The sequence below is a fragment of the Carassius auratus genome, chromosome 31 (assembly GCF_003368295.1).
Source record: "Carassius auratus strain Wakin chromosome 31, ASM336829v1, whole genome shotgun sequence".
Classification (NCBI taxonomy): domain Eukaryota; kingdom Metazoa; phylum Chordata; class Actinopteri; order Cypriniformes; family Cyprinidae; genus Carassius; species Carassius auratus.
The window spans coordinates 2,735,440-2,756,218 of NC_039273.1; the positions used below are offsets into that span (position 1 = coordinate 2,735,440).

Below are 20,779 nucleotides of genomic sequence, written 5' to 3' on the forward strand. Positions count from 1 at the left end.
AAAATGGACTAGTACTGTACTGTGTCAGAATTTCCTGAGCAGTACGATACAATTAACAGGCCTGTACGTTACTAGATAGAAGAACTGTTATAAATAGAACGTATGCACGGGCAGTTTTGAAAACTCCACCTACTTTGCTCTTGGCATAGTGCAGCGCAAATCGCGTTGTATCTGAAGGGCAACGCTGAGCCCAGGGTCCAGCGCAGCGCGTACCGCGTCCTGTGTGAAAGACCCTTTAGCCATTTCGCAACGAGCCTTCAGCGCGTACTGAGTGAGCGAGCGCACTCTGTAGTGGAAAACGCAGGTTTTAAGAACATGCGTAATTGAGCCCCGTTACAATATTCCTTCACGAGCCCATTTCAGCCAGACCGTAATTCCTGCTTTGTTCCAAAAAACATAAGCCCTATAGAGAACCAATTGAGTAAAAACACACAACTCAATATAAAGAGTTATAGAGTTCCATATAAAAAGTTACATCTTTGTATTTGTTCATAACTACTACAACAATATAACATTTTCATTTTTTTTATATAAGGAGCTGTTTTTGTTTTATACAGTATGCTGCTAAGAAAACACCATAGAAGATGGGTAAAGAATAGCTCCATCATTGTTCAGTGTAAAAAAAAAAAAAAATACTTTGTTAGTTTTAATAAATAAATATTTTTTTAAAAATCAAGGAAATTTATCTGCCAATTTTTTCTTTTTGCTGTATCTAAAACGTACCGAACGTACCGAACCGAACCGTGACACCAGTGAATCGTATCGAACCGAACCGTGAATTTTGTGAACCGTTACACCCCAAATATATATATATATATATATATACAGAAGGTAATGATGAACTGGGGTAGAATTGTCTTGATGGATAAATAATTTCCTTTCTTTCTTTCTTTCTTTAGTGTGATCTCAGACCATATTTGAGCTTTTTCCCTTGTTCTCTTTCTCTTGCACCATCTGTGTGTTTATACTAGCACAGTCTCAGTTTGGCATACTGGGACGCGTCTCTTCACTAATGAGACACCGTGTGTTCTGTTTCTGTCCTGTTATTGGAGATCACACTAGTTTGTGTTGTGTGTGTTTGTCTGAGAGTATCGTTATGTACTTATGTGTGTGTGATGTGTGACTGCCAGTGGAAGCATATTGAATTGGACGGGCTTTCGCTCACTCTGGTTCAGTGTGAGTGTGTTTGGCCCAGTTCATCTAGATCTCTTGGCCCGACCCAGACAGCAGACCCTCCTGCCTGCTGTTCCTGCTTCCTCCATCTCAGCGCTCACACACACACACACACACACACACAAACACAACATCGAAAGTATATTATTTTATAAACATTTTGACTTAATTTCTTTGCATGAAAGCTAAAGTCCATTAGTCACTTCAGCATTTCACACTTTACTGAATACAAATGTTTACAGATTAAATTTAAACCTGTTTTTTTTATGATTATTATTAATAGCCTCTCAATAAAGGCGGTTTAGCATTGACTATATATCTAAATGTTTTTTTTTCTTTTCCTTTGAACATATTGAAGGCATTACAAATCTGAAAATTAAAAATAAGAATGATTATTTATTGATTCTTGTATCTATCTATCTATCTATCTATCTATCTATCTATCTATCTATCTATCTATCTATCTATCTATCTATCTATCTATCTATCTATCTATCTTCAATATTTTTAATTTGTCTAACATTTTCTGGTCTAGGTGCTTCTAAATGTTTGATGAAATTAAATTATATTTAATTTAGGTTTTTTTTTTTTTTTGCTGCTATTGACCTTCCTGGCATTTAGGGGGCAGCATTTGTGTTCAGACAGGAAATGCATATCAGTAGAACACATTATGTTCATCACATCCTAAGACAGAAAGAAAAATACAAACATATTTAATTAATGAATTTATTAACTGAGTTTAAATGGGAACTGTGTCCCTGTTTTATGAGATCAGTATCTCAGTGTTTATCAAAGACACTAATGACTTTTTCAAGGGCTTTATAATTGTATTCCAAAAATAACAAGTAACACAGTTTTAAAACTAGGTTACACTAATGTCCCTTCCCTCTCTAGTCGCCAGCCCATTCCATGCACTGGCCACTATTCTGTCCCAATTCACTCAAGTTGACGTAAAACAGTGCTTGTGGTTTAGCCATTATCTGGTGACAGGGGAGCACAGCTTCAAACATGGTGTTAGAGGCCGAAGCCCTTACTAAAGCCTCCACCAGCTGTGTGTGTGTGTGTGTGTGTGTGTGTGTGTGTGTGTGAAAGAATTCCTCTTTCTAGGGGGATTGCAATTGGCTTTTTGCCTAGTCCTCAGTTTGACATAGATGGATTTGTGGGTAATGGTGTCCCTGGAGTGGAGGGGATAACTGGGCGTCCCGGGGGGTCAGATTACGGTGGACAGCATGGCGGTGTGCTGAGTCAGACTGTAAGACCAGACCTGCTACTGTATGTGTAAATCACTGGGAAAAGCATTGACATCAGGAACAATGCTGACCCATAAATCCACATCAGATTATGGCATGACTTGTACTCTTTTTCTTTTAGTTTAATTTAATTAAATACATGTTCGTGTTTTTTTTTAAATGATACTTTTTAAAGGATACTTTTTATCATTGTTTTGCACTGTGCAGTTAACCCAGTCCATTCGGAGATCTTCTAGTTCACATCTGTTTAAGTTTTGAGGTTTCACTATTTATATATATAATGTGTTTATGTTTAGTTGTTTCACTTGAAACAACTAAAGGACCTAGACCATAAACATAAGCTTACTGAATTTACACATAGGAGCCTGATTAATGCTGATGCTAATTTTAGAAGAAAAATTTCAGATGGCACTTAGAGCTGCATATATATATATATATATATATTCAGAATTATTTTACTTAACAATCAACAATTTTTGGTAAAATATGTTACCTATACATTCTAATATTTTTATATTTATTTATACTAAATAATGTATATTTACATTTATATAAATATTAATATCTAATTGAACTAAGAATAAAAAAAAAAAAAAAAAAAAAAAAAAATATATATATATATATATATATATATATATATATATATATATATATATATATATATATATATATATATATATATAAATGATAAGGTAAACAGTTAAATTAAACAACTTAAAGTATAGTGTAATGATTTTCTTGACGATTAAGTGTCTTAGAATATACCAGTAGTTTCATGGTGGCTCAGTTTACTGGATCATATTAACTAAGATATTACAAAAGATGAATGCTTTTAAATGTATCCATCCATCCATCGTTGACAAAAAAACTCTTTTAATTAATGTATTAAATTATATATATATTTTTAAGAAAATGGATAAATGTTTAGATTTCTAAATATTGAATTTCACATGTAAACTATATATTAGTTTTGAGCTGCAAAGGTCTGTCATTTTTAAAGTAATTGGATACAAAGGAAATTAATGTATGCCTGACGTTTGACCTTTAACCTCCCACAGATTTATAATGAGAAGAGGAATCAGTTTTCTGTGGAGCGAAATACACCCAAGCAGCTGGTGGAGAAGGTGGCAGGAGACATCGCCAAACTGCTCAACAGGAAACGCAAAGCTCTGGAGGTGAGCAGCGCTAACTATCGCTCTCTCCCAGCAGGAAGTCGAGCCATTGATAATCGTGGTGTAAAACTCTTATCTGTTACATTAAAACGGGCAATCGATCCACTGTCTCTGTTAATCAGAAAAAAATTGGATTTCTAAAATATTATTACCAATGCCCACTTTTCTCTATTAGCCTGCTTAACTAAGCAGGTAATGAGTTTGTATTCTTCCAATCTGCTCCCTCTTCAAATCCACAGGACATGACACAGTGACACATAAGATGCTCGTAGAGTTTTCAGGGATGAATGGAGCATCAGATTTACCAATTTCCATAAAAAATGCTGTGGTGCTACCATGATATTTGGACATATGCACCATGATATTCTTTGAAGATCTTGAAGTGCTTTATGTTGTGTTGGTTTAAATCTTTTAGAGGCTGATTGAAATATGCAGGCACACGTGACAATTGTGGAATATGCAGGCCCACGTGACAATTATAGCTGAAAAATGAGTGTTTATTAAGCTTCAGAAATGAGTCATGTGTTTTGTAAGTGAAGTACTTTAGTACTTTTGACTAAAAGTAGCATATGAACACTGCCTGAGGTCTTTCACTGGGAGACACTCAGAATGTCTTATCATAAATTGGTGTTCGAGCGAGATTAGCTGAGATTCTCCAATGTGAGTCATGCCATGCAGACATGCAGGCGACTCAGAAATGATTTCTCCTAATTCTAGTTTGACGAATTCTTCCTATTTAGTCAGTGACTTTCTACTGCATCCTAATTGCACAAATGCTACTTTGATGGTGGCGTCTTTAAAGCACATGAGAGTTTTCCCATTAAAACACTCAATGAGACGTTGTGCCTCTTTGGGATCTCTTTGAGAAGTGGCGTCACCTTTTAAAACTCCATTGCAAAAATATTGCAAAAATATTAAGGCAAGATACCATAGGTTAATATGGTGAATAAATGTAACCAATAGAAATCACCATACTTTCCCAGCTGACTGTGTTTACATTAAGTATTGGAAAAGTTTTCTTAAAAATGCAAATGAGGTGATATTTAATTGAATATGTAGTAATTTGCATACATTTCCAGAACAAAAATGTACATTGGATAAAGCCAGGTTCAAAATTATTGTTTTAACTTGTTGCCAAGTTACAGGTTTTTAGAGATGAGATTTTGGAGATCTCTTTTCATCATTTTATAAAGAAAACACTGTCAATAGCCAAAACAAATAAATAAATAAAACAAACAACAAAAACGATAAGAATTAATAATAATAATTGATAAAAACAACAACAGTGATATTGATGATAATAGTTATAATTATAATAATTTTCTCCATGTTTTTAAGAATAACATTTTGTATAAAATCAGGGAAATGCTATTTTAACAAACCCCTCTATAAAAACTCTCTTCAGACCATGTATAAAAATATACAGTATATACAATAAAAAATAGATTTTGAGAAAACGGCCTTTAAAGAAAATAAAGTTAGTGTCCATGCTGGAAATATTAGATTTAGCCATGGATGCCATATCCTGTCAGAAAATATATTTTTTGTCTGGTGTCTGTCATGTCTTCGGTGGTAGCCAAAACTGTATTAACGGTCTTCTATCAGCCATCAGAGTTTATTGAGTAATCTTAGTTGTGTATGTTTCAGAGCTCAGATTTCTTGCCTTAAACCTGTTATCGGACTTATAGCTTCATTATACTAGCTCAACAATTCTGGCCCATCCCTACCAGCTTTTATTTTTGCTCTACTGATGAAAAATTGTTTGTTTACAATGTTGCAGTTTGAATTCTGTTTCGACAACACAATCAAACTATATTTCCTTCACCATAATGGATTCATTATAATGCATTTGGGATTGGCTTTTCTGCAAATGATGCGAGTGATGCTTGTTTAAATTTGTGCCAAAATGAGGCAACTGGTAAAGGGATGTCATTTTGCTGCCTGCTGAAGATTGTTGCATGGTACAGACTTGCTAGGCAGCTCGGTAGGGTTTGGAACGGAGCCGATGTTTCAGAGCTTTGGAATTGAGTTGGTTGGCCGCAGAGTTGGCCTCTGAGTGCTTTCTTGACTGAACAGCTAAAGATAGGGCCCGCTGCTATCAGGGCCAGCGGTATGCTGGTGACTAGACCCAACCATCACCCAAAGCCCAGCAGACTCCTGATAACTGAGAGAAAGAGAGATGGAGAGAGAGAAAATGGGCCCAGAATGAGAACACCCCTTCAGGCGTTAGGAAATGCAAGGAAATTAAGTTCTGAAATCATTGATTTCAAAATGAGCTGAAGATGGAAGAAATCGAGAGGGAAGAAGGGGTGATGTAGGACATTGGATGTAGAACAAGGTAAAGCAAGAGAGAACAAGAAAGAGAGGAAAGAGGAGACATCTTGTAATCTCATGATAAAGAGTTGGTGGGGATGAGTTTTGATAGTGTTTAATAGAAGCTATACATATTAAATCTTGTATTGTGATTTATGGCTGTTTGCACAACTGAATCAGTGTTTGAATGTCGATAAATTAGCTGCAATCTCATAATCTTTCACACAAAGTAAATGATGTGCATAGAATCAACAGATTTTGGGCCAATAAAAAAAACTTATTTAAAAAAACCTTAATTTACATTACAGGAGTTTTCTACATACAATTTGGTTTATGTTTACTATAGTCATTGAAGTAGTTTTATGTGGAAATTAATTTTGAAAATTGGGTAAAAATTTTTATTTGAGGTTCTACAAAAAATTTCTGTTTCAAGAGCGGTAACTGGTCCACACCTGCGTCGACCTGTTTATTTGCTCCTGTTTCTATAGATCACAGATAATGAGTGTGATAGATAGACCCCTGCACCCCAATTCATGTACTATCTGGCATAAATAATATGTGAGATTAAGATTAGTATGTCCCAAATCATAGTCCATTGAAAATAGTTCACCAAAGCGCCAGGAGGATGCAATTTTTCCAGTGGCTTTAATTATTAGCAGAAATGCAAGCAGAATGAATGCCTATATAAATTATTTGTAAAACCATTCTTATGTAAGTTTCCCCAATGGATTACAGTCTTAAACAATTCTTATATACATTTTCTCTGAACATTGCCAATTTCAGAGTAAGTCGTTTGTCAAAACATTCCAGTGTTAGCTGTTGCATTGAAAGTGCAAAACAAATTTCTGAGTAAGTAGTTGTAAATCGTCGCATTGAATTGATTATGTACATAATCAATGCCTGTGTAAATTGTTTGTAAAAGTTCATATGTAAATTGTCGCTTTGATTGGCTGTGTACATAGAGAATTTCTAGGTAAGTCATTCATAAATTCACATCAAATTATGTGCATAATAAATAAGGATAGATTGTCTGTAGATTATTTCTTATTTAAATTGTTTGCTATATAAAATGTTTGTAAAATAAATTTCTGCATATTATGTGCACAGCATATTTCTATATAAATTGATTGTAATACATTTTATTTGTAAATTGGCTTGCATTAGTTGCACGTGTAATTATGTGCATATCTGTATAGTCTGTGCATCAGTTTTTACATAAATTGTTGCTTTTTAATTATATATTTTTTTGTAAATCATTCGTTAAATAGGATAGAATTATGTGCATATTGAACTTTTGTCCTTATTTGTTCATCAAACATTTATTTCAATAATGGTTGGATTTGCTTGATTGTGCACAACAAATATTTATGTAAACCGATTCAAATTCTTACATAAACTGTTACTTTCCATTTCATATATGACAAATTCCTATGCAAACCATTCTTACATAAACTGTTATATTCAGTTGTTGTATGAATGAGATCCCTCTGTGCTTCTTTTTTGTGTTCTACTCTAGAAACTCAATGTGCATTGGGGTCATCCATATTGTCCTGAAATGAGTTGCTTCCTGTCTGGTAGTTTTTCTGGCTGCATTTATCAGTATTTTAATGACCTGATACAGACTCTTCACAAAGGGCTGATGTTGTGCTCATGGAGAGATGGTGCTCTTCTGGAATGCCCTGACTGTTTCTGCCTGTGTCTGTGTGTTAGTGTCCTGCCGCCTATTTTTGGAAGCTCTTAAATCTTTATTACTGTGACCGCGGTGCGTGTGACTGGCAGATGTCAAGGCAGGGCCTGGGAAGCTGTCATGTAAACGAACAGTGCTGCAGCCGTATGGATCTCAGCTGAGCTCAGCTTTGTGTCTCTCACCCTCTCTCTCTTTTATAGAATCCAGCTGATACTGCAGAACAGAACCTGTCAATCAAACTCAGCACATGGCATCACTTACATTATGTCACTTACAGGCTTCTGATGCCATATTCTCCTTCTCCTAATACAAACCAATGCAAAAACAACATCTTACTAGTAAGCAGCATTTCCAACGGCTGGTGGTGTGTGTGCTCATATATGATGTAGATTGTGTATGACTGACCCTGATGAGGACTGCTATGATGAACTGGATCGTGTTGACTGGACGTCGCACAGATGCAGCATGTGACTAAGTGAATCTCTCTCGCACATGCTATGAAATCCAGTATGACATGGTGGAAGCAGACACGTAGGGGAAATGGGTTTGTTGTTGTGTACACCTAACACACTTCATCATACTGTGATTTGTTTTTCGGACTGAGGTACCCTGGTGGACTCTCCTCTGCCCGTGTATAATTGGCCGGCACCACAGATCTTCATACATGCTAAATTTAGTCCCGTGCTCTCTGACATCCCTAAAATTAAACACACAATTAGTTACTCCTGCTGTTTCACTAATGAGAGGACGGTTTTGATCGGCCTCATCAGACAGGAAATACTCAGTAGGGCAAAACGGCGCTTTTGTGTTTCTTTAGGGGCACATTAACAGGGACGGGCAACACTTTATATTAACATTGTTAATTAGTGTAACAAATATTACAGTGTAGAAAATAAATAGTCCAGACTCTTAACAAAATATATGATTTTTAAAAGGGGGGCTACAATGGTGTTTCGTGTATTCAGAGTTGTTCACAGTGTTAAAGAGATGGATTCTCATGCTAAACATGGCCAATATTTTTTTTAATAATATGGACGAATGACAGAGAATACCTGTGCTGAAAATCTTACTTCCAGGTTGGTACAAGTTTCGGCTGTTTTTTTTTCATGGATCTAATGACGTAGACGATGGTGGAACTCCTTATATGAGCATTTCTCTCGGAAAAGCACGCACGCGCACACGTCGACCAGAGGAGAGCGAGACCACGCACATCAACGCACTTCATCTGGAAATCGTCGCCAATTGCTGCATAGGATTTGTTTGAGAATGTCTCCAGATAAGTGTGTTTTTGGATGTCAGGGAAAGTTTACCGTGTTCAGCTTCCCAAAGAAACCAGCTTTACATGAAACAGCAGATGCAGTTTGTTTTTCCGGGGCAGCAACGGAGTGTATTAATGCCTTTGTGTGTTCTGGTCAGGTTAGTGATGGCATGCCTCCAGGAGCTCGGCTTTTATATGATAAAACGAAATACTTTTTGGAGATATGAAGGATGCAGTACAACTCTATAGGTACTTAAGATTTACATGAGATTAGGTGAAACTGTGTATGTTACGTACCCTTTAAAAGAAGTATTTTATGCTCACTAAGTTTGCATTTAGTGTATTTGATCATCAATACACATTCTGAAATATTACAGTTTAAAATATATTTTTTCTATTTAAAAAAAAAACAAAGATATAATTCGAGATAAATGCAGATATACAAAACGTAAACAAAGCAGCGCTTGCTTACCTTTTGAATATCAGTAACGTTGATAACGTTTATTATTTTAAGCAGCTAATGTTGTTATGAAAACATTTACACATTAGAATGACTAAACTATTCATTTTCTGCATTTCAAGCCCTGTTATTTCCCTCTGAAAAAGTAAATCTAATTAATTGGCATTTGTGTTTCAAATGGTATAAAATAGTCTTCAAGCTAATGGTAACAAAATATTGAGTTCCTGTTGATCTGTGGTGCAGAAAAACTCCAGGATGCGGAGCAGTACTTGCTTAGTCAGGAGGAGGTGAGTGTGACGATGACAGATGGAGGAGATATATTAAGAGGAAGGCAGTGTTGGGGGCTGCTAATGTATGCAGAGCAATTGCACGACTTCACAACGCTAATCTACATACACTTACGCACTTACTTTCAATTAACTTTCCACCGTTTGTAGTCTTGCCGTAAACCTATTCTCTCACCATACTGTTCCCAAAATTGACGTTGGCCTGAAGTTTCTGGGTCCACTTGTACGGCGGAAACAAAAGCAGTGCGATTATGCTTCCCCTCCATCCAAGTGCCTCTGAAAAAAGAATAAGAAAAAACTAAGAAAAGCAATTTAGTTTTCAATTTCCTGCAGGCCCACTGTGAAGCGCTCCAGTCCCTTTGGAAAGGGAGAGAAGTAGGCCGCAGTCACCTTGATGAAAATAGCACACATCAACATCAGCTTGTAAAAATCACACATAACCGCTCAAACCATTTGACTTGAATAGCTGTAAATTATCTGTACGCATCCTGTTCAGATCATAGCAGTCATTAGAGCACAGTTCTGTGGATTACAACATCCGTCTACCACATCAAAACAACATGTTCCTCTCAGATCGAAACAGCTTTGTCTTAATTTGTCTTAAAAAATCCCAAATGAGACTGCTTTAATATCTTAAAAATATTTCTTCACTGATACCAATACTACTGATGTCTCTATGAAATAGTCCCTCCCCCCACCCAATTATTAACCATTGACTAGCCATTCAGCATTACAGTATAATTGAGAGCTATCATTTGAACATCTATTAGACTTTAAGAAAATAACAGCTTTAGTTTAAGTGAACTTAAAACAATCATCACATAAACCCAAGATAATAAATGTCATATTTTACTTCCTGTACCCTTCAGCAAGTAGGAAATATACAAAAATTATATATAAAGCTAAATTCTAATGTAAATAAAGATATCACAGCATGGTTATTGCCTATGGTTATTTTGGCTGTTTTAAGAGCTGCCATTGCTAAACATGATGTGGATCTGACACACATCCTATTTTTTACAACTCTTTACCTTTTCTGATCGTCTTCAGTTCTTAAAGTCTCTATACTGAGCCGAGTTGAATCGGATGTGTTGGATGAGGGAAACAGGACTTGTGCTCCAGGACAGTATTGATAATCATTTCAGAGACATGTTCTTAAATTTAACTCATATAAAAAATACTTGCATGCACAGTTTCCATGCAGCTTTAACAGCCTATTTGATATATATATATATATATATATATATATATATATATATATATATATATATATATATATATGTATGTGTATATGTCTATGTGTGTATATATACGTGTGTGTGTGTGTATATATATATATATATATATATATGTATAATATTTATTAATCTTAGTTAATGGTTATTTTTTGCTAATATATTGTTAAGTTATATATCAAATAAAATAAATAAATATAAAATAAAAAAATAAGTTGCATCTATTATTTTAATTTAATATTTTTATCATCTTAATATATTTAAATAATCTCAATGATTCTGACATTACACTGACATGGACTGACAATGAAAAATACTTATGAAGTATTATTAATCTTAGTTCATGTTGAATTACTAACACATAATTAAAATCAAAAGATGCATTTGTTAATATTATTTAATAGTCTTGATTTACCTTTGTACAATTAGTGTGTCAACTACTGATTCAATATAAATATTTGTAAAGATTTTAAGTTACATGAAACATTCCATGAAGTTATATGAGCTTTGAAAGGGCAAACACAGAGCCAAACCGTTTTCCATTCTTGTTATCTTTTTCTTCAGATTTGTATGTCTCTCCATCTCACTATTTTGTGCATCACACCACCCTCTAGCCTGTGTCATTCAGATCTATGAACATCCATTAGCAACCATCTGTTACCACCTGCAGCAAAAGCCATTACACCTCTTTCCTGGCCTCTCTTGATGTCTCTCTCTCTCTCTCTCTCTCTCTCTCTCTCTCTCTCTCTCTCTCTCTCTCTCTCTGTCTCTCTCATACACACACATTCTGCTCGTTGCCATGCAAAACCTCACTCTCCTGCTCGGCTTATTAGACAGATGAACACCTATATGATGTTGAAGCTCCAGGTCAGAACATCCGCCGATCGACGAGCCGATCTCACTCACCTGCTGGCTGTCCAAACATCACAAACCTTGAAGCAAATCAGCTAGACACTTCTTGAATTGCACCAAACTCCCAAATCTCATCTAGTTCATCCCTAGATGTAATAAGCTGGATCTGGTGTTACCCCAAAAGCAAATATATATATATATATATATATATTTTTTTTTATTGTATTTTATACAGTCTGGATGTTGTTGTTTTTTTGTTGTTGTTGTTGTTTTTGTTGTTGTTGTTTGTTTATATAAATGGTTATATTCTTATATTTCAATTTTTGTATTGCAGAATTTTTTTTTCATTACAGAAAGAAACTACGGAGCCCCGCACATGACATGCAGAAAAACATAGTAGGCTAAATCATGTGCACGATTTACTAATTAGTTCCCTCAATGTACTAAAACATGCACACGATTACTATTGCGATCCCTCGATTTACTATTTCGTTCACTCGGTTTATAAATTGTGCACACGATTTAGCAAATTGAGGGAACGCAATAGTAATCGTGTGCACGTTTTAGTACATTGAGGAAACTAATTAGTAAATCGTGGGCACAATTTATTTATTTTTTCTTGCATGACATGTGCGGGGCTCCATAAGAAACAATCGTTATAGTTTTTATTTTATTTGTAATTAAATTAGGTGTTTATAATTAGTTTTATTATTATTTAAATCAGCACAGATTAGAGCCAGTCTAACATGCTACCATGATGTAGAAGTTCTTGGTTGCTTGTTTGTTCGTGTATTTATATATTTATTTTCCATAATAAGAATATGTGTAAGACATTTATTCAATCGTAATTGATGCAAAACATGAAAAAGAAATACAATTATTATTATTATATTCAACATTATTTTGAGAGTTTTTTTTATCATAGCCATGCATTTACAGTATATATAATCAATATCTTGAAACAACAGTCTACCAGTCAGAGTCAAGATTTCAACTATTAATTAATTAACAATTAATTAGTATAAATAGAGAATAACTTATAATGAGTCCAAAATCCACAAATAGAATCTAACACCTCATAAAAAAAAGGTCTGTCTGACCGAGAACAGAAATGATTTCTGTTTAAAACAGCTCTAATCCACTAAAGCTCTCCTTAGTATTTCACTAATAAAGTCTGCATTTCTTCATACTATTACAGTTTTCTCTCAAACATAATGCAGCATCTATTTTAATAGGAGTACTGCATCATCTGACACACTCCTGGATTGCATTGGCTGTATGTGCGCCTGACACTATTGATTTGACGCCTTAATTGTTACGAGATGCTCTTGACGAGTTAGAAATGCCTCCTGTGTTTGAACAGTTGTTCGACTAGCATCTGTTTGACGTACTCCTGTGTTTCCTGTCGAAGAGCGAGATGAATAAAAATTTGCACTCTTAGCATTTTCTGTAGAGACACGTGAAACATATATTAAAATGTCTGAGTGTGGCTCGACAATTATAGAGTGTCTCCTAAGATACCAACTGTATCTGAAGTACATAAACAATGTTTTTGGTTAATTTTTTCCCACATTGTTGTCTGTGAATGCATTTGGAGTTGATTCACGAGTCTATTCAGCCTGTTGTTTTTCTTGGCTGCAGGCTACAAATGAAAGAGATCGCTTTGTTCGAAAATGGGCTTTTGAAAATGTTCCTCTTTACAATTTAAAATGAAGAGCAAATCTCTGCTGAATCGCAAATAAAGAGTAGTGAAGAGGGAATGTTGCACTTGTGGGAATGAGAGAGAGATATAGGCATGTGCAGGTGTGAGATTTGCATATGTGGGATAAGAATATTTTTTGAGTAAATGTCATATACAAGTCAGCATGAAATGGCCTTCACAAACATTTCACTTCGGTAACCATAATATCAGGTGAAACAGGATATGCAACATGAAAAATTTCATCATGGGGTTTTTATTTATTTATTTATTCATAAATTATTTTATTATTTAATTAATTTATTGTATAATGTACTTTAAAAGAATGTACCTTTATAGAATTTCATTAATGTCCATTGAGGATTCATATACAGTTGTTAGATTTGATATTGACTTTAATTTGACAAATATAAACAAAAATAAACTGAGTTCAGATTAGCTTGCTAGCATCATACTACTCTTACTATTTATATTCTGTAGTAGGAATAGTATGGTAGTCTTTACACTTTGCCATGCTCTTGTGTACTTGTGTTATCTGACTAAACATTTCAAATTCATAATAAAAAATATGGTTGTGCACGTTCATTATGAACAGAAAATGAGTTTGAATCAGAATTTGAAGCTGACTTAATTTATGCTTCTTGCTGTCTTTGCCAATAAAATTGATGAACAGAGCAAAAACAAAAAAGCTGAAGTTAAAGAAACATTTTTTTTCCCCACAAAGTCATCTTTTCGATGTTTATCATTAACTGAACAATATAAGATCTTGTATTCACAGCATAGTTTACTTACAATAGTGAACTTATTTGAGAGTGGATGAGTAAAAATAAGAGGAAACTTACTTTCTGTAAGGAATCATTGGTTATGCATGGTATGCAAGCATTTTCATTATTATAATTTGTTTAGTTTTTTTGTATTCATCACATGCATTTGTGTGTTTGAGTTGTCCTTTTTGAAGAGTTGAACTTTCACTCACATTTTATTCTACTTTTCCTCTTGTTCTGTCAGTGACTAGTAGGAGACAGTCGGGCTGCAGTCGCTCTCAGACAGGATTTGATCAGTAGTCTGTGCGTGACACACACACACACACACACACAGAGAGAGAGAGAGAGGCGGAACGCTTTCATGTCACCATATAAAGTTGTTTGATGAGCAAACGGCAGCACCAGAGGGTCGGTCAGAGTCAGACAAGGTCTTTGATTTCCATTTGAGCAGCTAAACGAAAGCACTTGTGTCAAAGACAGAAATCACAGCTCTGGTCCGAAGGATTAAATCAGTTTTTTACGAATTAATTTTAAATGTAAAAAATGAATTCCTTTTCTTACCTATTAGCAATGTTTTATTAAGAATAAATTAGAAATAAATGTGAAAATAATAAGCGCAATTAAATTTTTTATAATACATTATAAAATGTTTTTGTTTTAGTTTTTTTGTTGAAAAAAGTTACATTGTTTGCGAACAAATTTTCTTACCCATTAGCCAATGTTTTCCTTTCCTCGGGTTAAATTAGAATACCTTTTATGTAAAAAAAAAAAAAAAAAAAAAAAAAAGTAAAAAGGTTTGCAAACAAATAACTTTTCTTACTTATTAGCAGACGTTTTCCCTTTTTACAGTAAATTCAAATATATATTTTATAAATAAAATATATTTTCTTATCTATTAGCAATGGTTTTCAAGCATAAATTAAATCCATAAGGCAAGAGTAAGACAGAGTAATATGTTTCCATTGTTTTTTCTTGTTTCACTGATTTACACTAGAGCTGATAAATGATCATTCAAAAATGAATTAGACTCCATGTTTTAATCTTGTATTGTCTTTTTAAGTGGATCCTTTTAAATTGGCCTTCATTAGCAGTCGGCTGGCTCTACAGATTGAACATTATTAGTTGAAGTGCTGACCTTTTCGACTCGTTCTGTAGCCGTCCTATCTCTTATGCCTCGGTATTTGGCTGTGCAAATAACATGAGACTTGAGGTCAGTTGTGGGCATTAGCCTGGGTTTCAGTCCACGAGGACGGCTAATCTGCGCTTCACCTCTTCTTATCTTGCCGCCTGGCCGCTCGTGGCTTCCACGGGCTCCGCTGAGGGAGAACGCTGCTCTCCACTGCCTTCAGGCTCCAGAGACTTCTGCCGAATTATCATCAGCGCTTCCCCTCCTCTCCTCGCTGCGAGATTGTCCATCTCTCTCTCCTACTTTCCTCTCTCTGGTTCTGTCAGATTTTCAGACTTGAAGGTCAGCGTGTGGGAAGTCTGGAGGCTTAGTTTAGCTGCACAAATAGTCCGTCTGCACTGGAGACACGTCTAATTTTCTTAAGAGAGCAACGAGCATATGCCTTGACAAATGCTGACTGTTTTGGCCAAGCTGAAGCGCTTGAGTGTTTTATATTGTGTGTTGTAGATCATCAGATTGAGTTGTTTGTTTCTTACGCTGGTTTAGTTTCAGCAGTTTCCTCCAAGGTGATTTTCTATGTGGAGATTGAGGCTGAGGCCCGGAAAACTTACACCCATCTTGTTGAATATCGTGCAACTTAAAATATTTTTCTTTAAAACAATGCACAATCTTCTATCTTTTTTCTTTTGTTTTCATTTGCTTTGATGCTTCTATATGCTATATATAGTATGCTATATATAGTATTGTTTAAATGCTTAAAATGATCAAAAATACAGTAATACAGTTTTTTTATATTTTATGATTTAACATAACTAACTTAAATATAACAGTTTTCTACTGAAATATATTTTAAAATGTAATTTATTGATTTTATGCAAAGCTGTATTTTCAACATCATTATTCCAGTCTTCAGTGCCACATGATCCTTCAGAAATATTTTTAATATGCTGATTTGCTGAAACATTTCTGATAATTTTTTAATGATGAAAACAGTTGTGCTGCTACGTGTTTTTGTGGAAACAGTGACACATTTTGTTTTAAGGATTCTTTGATGAATAGAATGTTCAAAAGGATAGCATTTATTCAAAATAGTAACATTTTGTAACTTTTAAAGTTTACATTTATTGTAACATTTAAATGTCTTTAGCATCACTTTTTGATCAGTTTGATTAATCCTTGCTGTAAAAGAGTATTAATAAAAAAAATAAAAAAAATCTAAATCTAAGCGAGGAATTTCGGGTATATATTTTTTAAATATGTCTACTCCATCATCATAATAGTGATGCTTGTCTTAAAAAACAGTTAAACTCCAGTTTAAGATGTTTGCTGGTTTGACTTAGTATCAGACAGCAGCTTGTCTGAGAGTATTGCAGAAGCAGCGTTTGATTTGTTACACCAGCACATCATGTTATCGCTCAGAGTCTGAGTTAGATATTATAAATGATTGTCTATTAGAGTAGATGATTGTTTATCGTGCCCTAATACCCCCATAAATAAAAGAATGCTCAGCCAGTTTAGAGCAGCAGTGAGTCTGCGTTCAACCTCAGTCTCAACCGATCACTGTCAGAGAGCGCTCCAAACGCCTGCATGCGCCTGACAGCTTGTCAGTTTTTGGTGCTATCTCAGTGGGTGAAGACCTGACTGTTATATTGATTGGCAGAATGTGTATTTTTTTTGCATGTGCTAGTGACATAATTCAGCCGCTTGTACATTTCCTAATTTCCTTCATGTGTTTAGTTGACATATTGCGGATGTTTGTGCAGGGCATAAAAAAAAAAAAAACACAAGTATAAAATATCATTGGTAGAGTCGCTTGCATAACAAGCATTTGAAAATGCAACATGCACCAATGATTGAAATGATTGGTTTATGGCTTATGTCCATGTAAGGCCTGGAGGAGAAAGGCCAACTTTGACCTTGACTAAATAACCTATAGGATGCGTGTAGATTGCCTCTCGCTCCTTTTCTACCTCTGTTTTTCTCTTTCCCTGTCCTGCATCTCATTCTCTCTCTCTCTCCTGAGATCTCTGACTTCAGTAATCCAAGTGGCTCAAGATAAAAGCGCTGGCGTTGACTCCAGTGTCTTCACTGCTTTAATACAAATTAATCCCCATCATTGATTACAAACGTACAAGCTTATGCACAGCTTATCAAAATAAGCCTGTACCTGGTTTAAAGTGTGCCGCGCCACTCTTGTGTCCGTTTGCACGTCGATGCATGTGTCGCTTGATAGACGCTTTTTGTTTAGCGGTTTTAATTTGTACATCTCAAGAGATTTTTTTATCCTTTTCATGGTAATAATGAAACATCTCTGGTGTCTCCACTAATTATTAGCGGTATTTGCTAAGCAAAGCATAACGATTCTTATTGTTCACACAGGGTTAGGGACTGAACGTTGTTGTAACCCGCTCTTCACTGCTTGTGTTTAGGACATTAATGAAGCAGTAAATAATGCAGATTATTATGCTTCTGCTTTCTACATTGATTTCTAATGTTTGTATTGCAGCAGTGTGCAAAGGTTAATATTAGATGTCATTTACAAAAAGGGTGGAAAATGGTTGTGAAAAACTAAATTATATAAAATTATATAATTCTTATTATATTATCTTCTGGAACATTTGCTTTGTGAATAATGAACATTGCATTGCTTTATATTTTATTTAAAAAATGATTATCATGATATTCTTTGAATATTTGCTTTTGGAATAATGACTAGTACATTATCCATTGCATTTATTATTTTATTTTGTAATTAGTTTTATAAATGTATATTCTATTCTATTCTATTCTATTCTATTCTATTCTATTCTATTAGATGTCAGTTTGTTTTATAATGAATCATATAATTTTCTTATTCTCTTCAGTATTTGCTTTCTGAATGACCAATGCTTTATCCCTGGCATGTATTATTTTATTTCATAATTAATTTGTATATTATATTATGAAATGATCATGATTCAGAAACCAACATTAGATATTCCAAATAGGCATTTAAAATATAATATATGCAGTGTGTTGGGAGAGAATTAATGCAGTATAGAAGTGTGTTTATTTTGTGGTCATAATACTGGATTGATGCAGTGCTAAAATCAGAACATTTAATTTGAATTAATTAGCATTTGCTGGTAATTGGAACATAATTCTAAGGATTGCTAGAAAGCACAACAGCAGATAATTTCTCAAATATGAGAAATAGATAGAGAGATAGATACAGTTGTAAAAGTAATGTTGTGGTAAGTAACTATTGTGAAATCTAGATTTGGCTGGTATGTGGATAAAAATATGGATAATATCCACAGTAAATGAATGTAAAATGCGGTAGAATGCGTTGTGAAATTCAGCAGTGTGCTTGCTGATCCCACATGGTACCCAGGAGGCTTCATATATAACGAAGAACTGTGAGATTTTATGGAGCACAGATACATCTGGGACACCCCAGAACATTTCAAAGATTGCTCAGGATGTAGACTGCATTTACCTCGAGTTGTCTGTCATGTTTCATTACGTATGACTGATTTTCCAGCAATGCTTTATCAAAGTGTGAACATTTGATATGTGCTTATGAATTCAGGCTGTCTGAAATGTGCTGTATTGTAGAGAATACACATCCTTTCAACATCCACTTACTGCATAAATAAGTGTATTATTGTTCATTTATGTTGTATTTATAATTATTATGTACTGCAAATTATTACAAATAATATTATTTAAATATATTGTCTGCAGGGTCATACACTGAATATCTGCAAATTATGTCTCTTTATAAATCAATAAGATTTGGTTCTTGAATATTAATTTGCTAATGTGACTGGGTGGCCTTTTGAAGATTATGAGCAACATCAACATGAGCTAGTTAATATTAATGTGATGCCTTCATCTTGTAGTGACATCACAACCCGTTCATCATCTCCATCACTTTTTCCTGTCTAAGTGAGCAGTTCTTGACCAAAATAAGCTCTAGCTCTAACAGTTTAACAAGACTAGAGAAGAAAAGAGAGAAAAGAAGACAAAAGAGGAATAAACAGAGAGGGAGAGAGAGAGAGAGAGAGAGTCTAACCTTGACGGAGAGAGTCTTCTGACAAGCATCTGGCGGCTGTAATAATTTGGGAAATAATCTGCGCTCACAGAGGCCCAGCAGCCTGACTGCTTCAACGCACAGCTCCTGATCGATCTCTCCATTCAATCCCCACATTACATCCATCAGAGAAAGAGAGAGAATGAAATGACTGAGACAGATGGAAACAGACGGATAGAGAAAGGAAGAAAAGTTCAGACAGATGGAAAAGGGACGCCACTGGCAGTGAGATCGACTGAAATGATACGGCCAAAACTCTCCTGCAGCCGGAGAGATTTCTGGAATTTCTAGAATTAACATTCATGCTGCAATTTAACTGTATAACATGTAGCTTTACACCAAAAGAGAGGGTCACAAATATGTGGCATACAAATATGTGGCATACAACATATATATATTAGCATACAGTACCTATACAGACTAAAAAAAAACACAGGATTAACAGAAACAACAACATGACAGATGATTTTCCGAAAGTAAATACATATGACATTTCTCACTAGTGAGGTAATAACATCGCTGGTTAGAGATGCTGCTTCAGAAGACTGTTGAGGGACTCACAGAGGTACGTTAGCCTAATTCACACAAGCTATCTCTCTCTCTCTCTGTGTGTGTGTCTCTGTCTCTCTTGCTCTCTTTCTAATAACTGCATTAATAACTGTGTTAGAATGCTATCAATCCTCCATTACCAGCTTTAAATGATGTTTTGGAACTAGCAAAAGAGGCATTGGATGAGATGAGGAAGAAATAATCCTGTCACAATAGCAATTTAGGTACAAAAAAACAGAAGAATTCCTTTATCCCTTTATCAAGGCTGGATTTATTTGATAAAAAATACAGAAAAAACTGTAATATTGTGAAATATTATTACAAATTGAAATAATGTTGTTTTGTTATAGTATACTTTAAAATCTAATTTATTTCTGTGATGCAATGCTAAATTTCAGCATCATTACTCCAGTCTTCAGTGTCACATGATCCTTCAGGAATCATTCTAATATACTGATTTATGATCAATTTGCAAGACAGTTGTACTGCTTAATTTTTCTGGAACCTGTGATTTTTTTTAGGATATTTACTGTCAATTTTTATAAATTTAACACACCATTCCTGAATCAAAAAAAAAAAAAAATAATAATAAAATAAAATATATATATATATATATATATATATATATATATATATATATATATATATATATATATATATATATATATATATATATATATATATATATATATATATATTTATTTATTTCAAAAAAGAAAGAAAAATTTACTGACCCCAAACTTTTGAATTGTATGGTATAGTGTTACAAATTATTTCTATTTTAAATAAATGCTATTATTTTAACATTTTATTCAACAAAGAATCCCAAAGAAAGTATCACAGACTCCAAAAAAAGTTTTCAACATTGATCATAAATCT

The 20,779-nt window shown here is 34.4% G+C and overlaps 1 protein-coding gene across 2 annotated transcripts in view; it reads left to right on the forward strand.

The window, feature by feature from the left end:
* Positions 1–20,779, forward strand: part of cacna2d2a (calcium channel, voltage-dependent, alpha 2/delta subunit 2a) — a 186,107-nt gene that overhangs the window by 38,040 nt on the left and 127,288 nt on the right. For both annotated transcript variants that reach the window (XM_026212970.1, XM_026212972.1), the window contains exon 3: positions 3,482–3,598. In XM_026212970.1, coding sequence (XP_026068755.1) covers positions 3,482–3,598 — 117 coding nt within the window. The remainder of the gene's footprint in view (positions 1–3,481; positions 3,599–20,779) is intronic.